The sequence below is a fragment of the Ruditapes philippinarum genome, unplaced genomic scaffold, assembly GCF_026571515.1.
Source record: "Ruditapes philippinarum isolate M1 unplaced genomic scaffold, ASM2657151v2 ctg700_1_1_1_1, whole genome shotgun sequence".
NCBI classification, from domain to species: Eukaryota; Metazoa; Mollusca; class Bivalvia; order Venerida; family Veneridae; genus Ruditapes; species Ruditapes philippinarum.
In genome coordinates, this window is record NW_026855624.1 from 197,464 (window position 1) to 203,334 (window position 5,871).

Below are 5,871 nucleotides of genomic sequence, written 5' to 3' on the forward strand. Positions count from 1 at the left end.
TAGAATAGGAAAAACATTCGTGACATTGTAACAAATGTGAACAAAAAAGTAAATAACATGAACACTGACTTATTTCAAAAAAAAAAATCAGGCTAGAATAACAAAATTGAAAAAAAAGAGAGAAACAGATTGCAAAAGTAGAAAATAAAAAATATTCATAAGATTGTTCAAAATGCAGCGCCTATATACGGAAGCGTCCTGGTGCCATTTTAACATGTTCTATAAAAAGAGATAACTCCTACGTAGGACTTTGTAAGTCTTACGTAGGACTTTATATCTCCTACGTAGGACTTTATAACTCCTACGTAGGAGATATAAAAACCTAATTAGGAGTTTGAAAGTCCTACGTAGGACTTACAAACTCCTACGTAGGACTTTATAACTCCTACGTGGGAGATAAAAAAAAACCTAGTAAGGTGTTTTAAAGTCCTACGTAGGAGTTTTAAAGTCCTACGTAGGAGTTTATAACTCCTACGTAGGATTTTATAAGTGTTCCTCTACGTAGGAATTATAAAGTCCTACGTAGGAGTTATAAACTCCTAATTAGACCTTTCTATCTGAAATGGACTTCGTAAACGGACTTCGTAATACGGAATAATTTGGGGATTTTCTCAAAACAATAATGCGAGGAAAATAAAGTAATCAGTACGCTAAACATTTATTACAGCGGTTATTGTACATGTATATGCTTTTTATAATATTTCTATCAACACATTAAAGAAGAAGAGAATATAATCATAATTTATATAAAGACAAAAAAAAAAAGAATACAAGTTTCCTAATTCATGTATTCTTTGTTGTAGTGCTAATTTTTCAACCAATGACCAACATGCCATTACGTTTTGAGTGCTGTGAAAGCAAGACTAATTGTAAATGTCATTACTGCTGTCCCTGCTGACGCCAAGTTGGGGGAGGGGGGGTCTCCTGTAGAGAGCGTGATTGTTTCTTATTTGATTCACAATCCCTGCGATGAGCCGGTCGATTACATTGACCTGCTGCAACATTTGTTACACCCGGCACTCGTCGTATGTATATTTGTATAAATATCACTGTTACTAAAGTATGTATAAAATGTAGAAACGCTTCAGTGTGAAATTGCGCGAAATTATCGAGCGTTAGAATTATAAATAATAGTACATATATGTTATACCGACTAACATTAAACCCTAGGACCTCAAAAGTTGCCTATTTTATTTACAGCTACACCTTTGAGTGGGAAAACCTGTCTATTATACGTGTGTCGTCAATTTTTTTTGTTATGTTAAACAACTGTGTTTCTTTTCGCTGCAACACTATACTGTTTGCATCGTATTTAGATTTTTAGAATGAACGCTTGTAGGCGAAGGCTAACTTTTAGCACTTCCTAATTTAGTTCAATCCCCGCCAGATGCTTAAGAATATATCAACCGTACATGGTTATGTTTAGTTGCCGTAATGATGCCACCTCTAGACTCTGTACGATGCAGCGGGGGTGTTGCACTCTATATTAGAAATACAATAGTAAATGGCGTGTCGATCGTGAGAAATCATTTTGACAGTATTATATGGCTAAAATTGGATTACTCGTTCTTTCAGTTGGACAGTGACATTTTTGTTTCTGGTATTTATTTATGGCCAGAAAATTCTCCCATGTATAATTTATTAGATGTCGACTTTTTCACATTATTGCAAACTGATATTAATGATTTTCACTCACAGGGCAAAGTGTTTATTATTGGTGACTGGAACTCACGCACGGGCGCTCGTGCAGATTATATTGTATGTGATCGTAACATTGATTTTATTGACGATGACAACTATTTACCTGATATTCCCTTGTCACGTGACTCAGTTGATAACGTTTGTAATATGTTTGGTTTAAAATTAATTGAGCTATGTAAATCTACGTGCTTGCGGATTGCTAACGGTCGATTATATAATAGTAATGATTTTACATTTACTTGTCATACAGGTTCAAGTGTTATTGACTATTTGTTATTGTATAATAGTGACATGTATTGTGTTAACGATTTTACAGTCCACCCTTTTTGTGAATGGTCAGATCATGCCAAGTTATCATTTAACATTTTATGTAAAACAGCAATTGATGTAATTGACGATGTGCATATTAAGAGAACCCATGTTAAGTGGAACCCTGATCTAACGGAAAATTTCCGTAGAGGTATTATAGGAAAACTGCCGGACTTTAATCGGGTTGTCAATGATATTGACAATAATAATCCTAGTACAATAGACGCTAGCATTGTCAATTTTACGTCAATTATGCGAGAAATCGCTGATCCATTATTTAGTAAAACTATAAATCGTGTACAATATCCCTACAGTTATAGTGACCATAACCCACTTTGTAAACAAGCAGACTGGTTTGACCAGGACTGCCGCAATGCGCGCAATGCTTATATAAACGCATTAAACAATTTTTATCGGGTAAAATGTGTAGAAACACGTCATGATATGTGTACGAAAAAAACAATTTATAAACGACTTATTCGAAAGAAAAAGCGTGCGTTCGAAGCAGCGAAATGTCGTCAAATTGTAAATTTACGTTCTTCTAAGCCCAAAGACTTCTGGCGCCTGTTTAACAAAAAGAAAAATAATCCTGCGCGTTCTATCGATTTGGATGATTTTTTTAACTATTTTTCGTCTTTGCAGGAAGATCTTGTATCTGAGAATGATCTAGAATCTGATACATTCTGTAATGATCACGATTTTAACGATACGTCTTGTACTTTCGCTGAACTGGATTGTCCTATTACAGTTGCTGAAGTTGAGTATGCAATTCGTGGGTTAAAAACTAACAAATCGTGTGCGGGTGACAACTTAATAAATGAGTATTTTATACAAACTGTTGATATTTTGAAGTGTTATCTGGTCGATATTTTTAATGCAATATTAAATACTGGTCACTTCCCTGCACAGTGGACAAAGGGTATTTTAGTACCGTTATTTAAGAAAAATGATCCTTCTGACGTAAACAATTACAGAGGAATCACTCTAGTAAGCTGTTTTTCTAAAATCTTTACGAGCGTAGTTAACAAGCGTTTAAGCGTATGGATAAATGATAATAACATAGTCAGTGATGCGCAGTTCGGTTTTATGTCTGGAAGATCAACTGTAGACGCAATTTTTATATTGAATGCTGTTGTAAATAAAGTTTTGAATGATAAAGGTAGATTATATTGTGGTTTTATCGATTTAAAGAAGGCTTTTGATAGTGTTAATCATAGTAATCTGTGGTATAAACTATATAAACTAGGAATCAATGGCAAATTACTTAGGATAATCAAAAATATGTATGCCTCTGTTAAAACATGTATCAAGGGATGTAACTCTTTCTCTGATTATTTTGAATGCGTGGTCGGTCTAAAGCAAGGCGAGGTTCTCTCCCCTGTTTTATTTTCTCTTTTTTTAGAAGATCTTGAACTTTTTCTGAATGATGACCCGTCGTGTGGTTTAAATATTGATGAAATCCTGTTAGTCATTATGTTGTTTGCTGATGACATGGTGCTTTTTGGTAATACTCCCGTTGATCTTCAATGCAAGCTTGACTTGTTAAAATTATATTGTGATCGCTGGGGTCTTATTGTCAATACTGAAAAAACTAAGGTTGTGGTTTTCCGTAAGCGAGGTAATATAAGACCTGACGAGCACTGGCATTACGCGAACTCCTCTCTTGAAGTTGTCGATAATTTTAATTACCTTGGCACTGTGTTTTCTTACAACGGCTCTTTTAAAGTAAACCAAGATACACTTATTGGTAAAGGCTTAAAGGCTTTAAATGTACTGCTGATTAATTTAAAGAATTTTACTATCGCGCCTTCAATTCAATGTCAACTGTTTGACGCTTTTGTAGGATCGATCCTTAACTATGCTTGCGAAGTTTGGGGCTATGGTACTTTTTATAATATTGAGAAAGTCCATCTCAATTTTTGTAGGCGTGTCTTAAATGTGAAGACATCCACTAGTAAACTAGCTATTTATAGCGAACTAGGACGCTATCCACTTTTTGTCAATCGGTATTGTCGTATTATTAAGTTTTGGTGCAATCTTGTGCAAAGTAAAAACATTATTTCAAATTACATTTATGCAGACATGGTGAATCAACTAAATAAAGGTAAAACTAATTGGCTTGTAAATGTTAAAAAGTTACTAGACAGTCATGGGTTTTCACATGTGTTTCACAATCCAGATTGTGTAAATCTTAAAACATTTCATCTATTGTTTAAAGAAAGGGTGCTTGATATTTTTAAACAATCTTGGTGTAACCAAATTGCATTGAGCGGCTCTTTGTTTTTATATAAAGAGTTTAAAAGATCAGTCGATTTTGAAATGTATTTGGATATTCTTCCTAGTAAGTTTAGAACTGTTCTATCTCGATTACGCCTTTCGTCTCATCAGCTGAATATTGAAGTTGGTCGGCATGGCAGAAATCGTGTGGATAGAAACCAGCGTTTATGTCTATTATGTGATAAAAATGATGTAGAGGACGAATACCATTTTGTGTTAATATGTCCGATTTATTTACACTTTAGAAAACGTTTCATTAAACCATATTTTTATAATAGACCAAGTGTTCATAAGTTTGTTAAATTGATGCAATCTTCTAATAGGCATACACTGCTAAATCTTGGTAAATTTATATATGAAGCTTTTGCATTGCGCAAGACTCTAGTTAATTGGTGATACAATGCAGTATATTTTACTAAGTTTTTGTTAAATATATTTTCGTTTTTGAATTTCAATACATTCTTGCAGAATTATAACAATCTATTGTAAACTCTTTAACTATACAACTTAACTAAAAAGCAAACTTAATTAAATATATGATATTATTGCAATTCTGTATGTACTGTACGATGGCAGGAATTTATATATACAATGTTCAACCTCCATTTAACACTCGTGGAGCGATAATAATCAATATTTCTTTTTCTTTTCATAGATTTTTTTTTATTTTTATTTTACACTTCTACTTTCACGTATACATGTATGTCAATGGAATTTGTATGATGATGATCTGTAACTGGTCAAATCAATAAAATGTATTGTTGTTATTGTTGTTGTACTAGATATTCGCAACCGTTTATTTTCAAATGATTCCGAAAGAAACTTTTTTTTCCAAATTTTCTCAGAAAATGTGTACAATTTCTATGAAATATAACTGGTAAAAGATCAGAAACATTAATATCAACATTACTTAAAGATATACTATGCTCAAATTTGATATTAGAAAATATTGATTGTTAATTGTTTGTAAATATAAAAAAACATGTTTTGACTTTACACAAAGTATATATGTTATCTTTAAAACTCTACACACCATAGGAGGCCACACTATGAATATATAGTGTCATTAGAAAAACTGGCGTTTTTTTTTTTAAGAAAAGACCAATTTTACTTGATCTTTAATAGAGAACGCAGTTTAGTTTATACATAGTTTATTCATTCTTTTATTCAAATTAGACATATTCAGTAAGAATTATGAAGATTTCAATAAATTTATGTGATAAAAATAATTTACTTAAGGATGAGCATAGTATATCTAAAAACTTACAATTACAGTGGTCAGTAAATATAATCTTATCGATTGTGATATGGATACGATGTTACATGTACCCATCCCTGAATTGTAACACTTTCCACAATGTTCAATGTGTGCACCGCTTATGTACATATTGAATTCGCACATTTATACTACATTTTACACAACATTTGCGAATAACATCACTTGACCAACCATAGATTAGTGGCCGCTGGGAAAGACTGTATCCTGCAGTTGGTGCAAAAGATGGAACATCACACAAATTAGTTCGACCAATGGATAAGCCACAGAACAATTCTATTCTGGATACTGTCACTTCCACGCTATGA

At 32.9% G+C, this 5,871-nt stretch overlaps 1 protein-coding gene across 1 annotated transcript; it reads left to right on the plus strand.

Moving 5' to 3' along the window:
- The first annotated feature begins 1,437 nt into the window (after window positions 1–1,437).
- Window positions 1,438–5,871, plus strand: LOC132743945 (uncharacterized). The gene is made up of 2 exons (XM_060732545.1): window positions 1,438–3,780; window positions 5,743–5,871. Exons 1-2 carry the CDS (start codon window positions 1,438–1,440, stop codon window positions 5,869–5,871), a joined length of 2,472 nt encoding a protein of 823 aa, XP_060588528.1.

What these genes read in the sequence shown, in the direction of transcription:
- LOC132743945 (XM_060732545.1), top strand. Translation starts at nt 1,438, where the DNA reads ATGCCACCTCTAGACTCTGTACGATGCAGCGGGGGTGTTGCACTCTAT. An exon ending in AAGGCTTAAAGGCTTTAAAT is followed by an intron (nt 3,781 to 5,742) that starts GTACTGCTGATT and finishes GACCAACCATAG; the next exon opens with ATTAGTGGCCGCTGGGAAAG.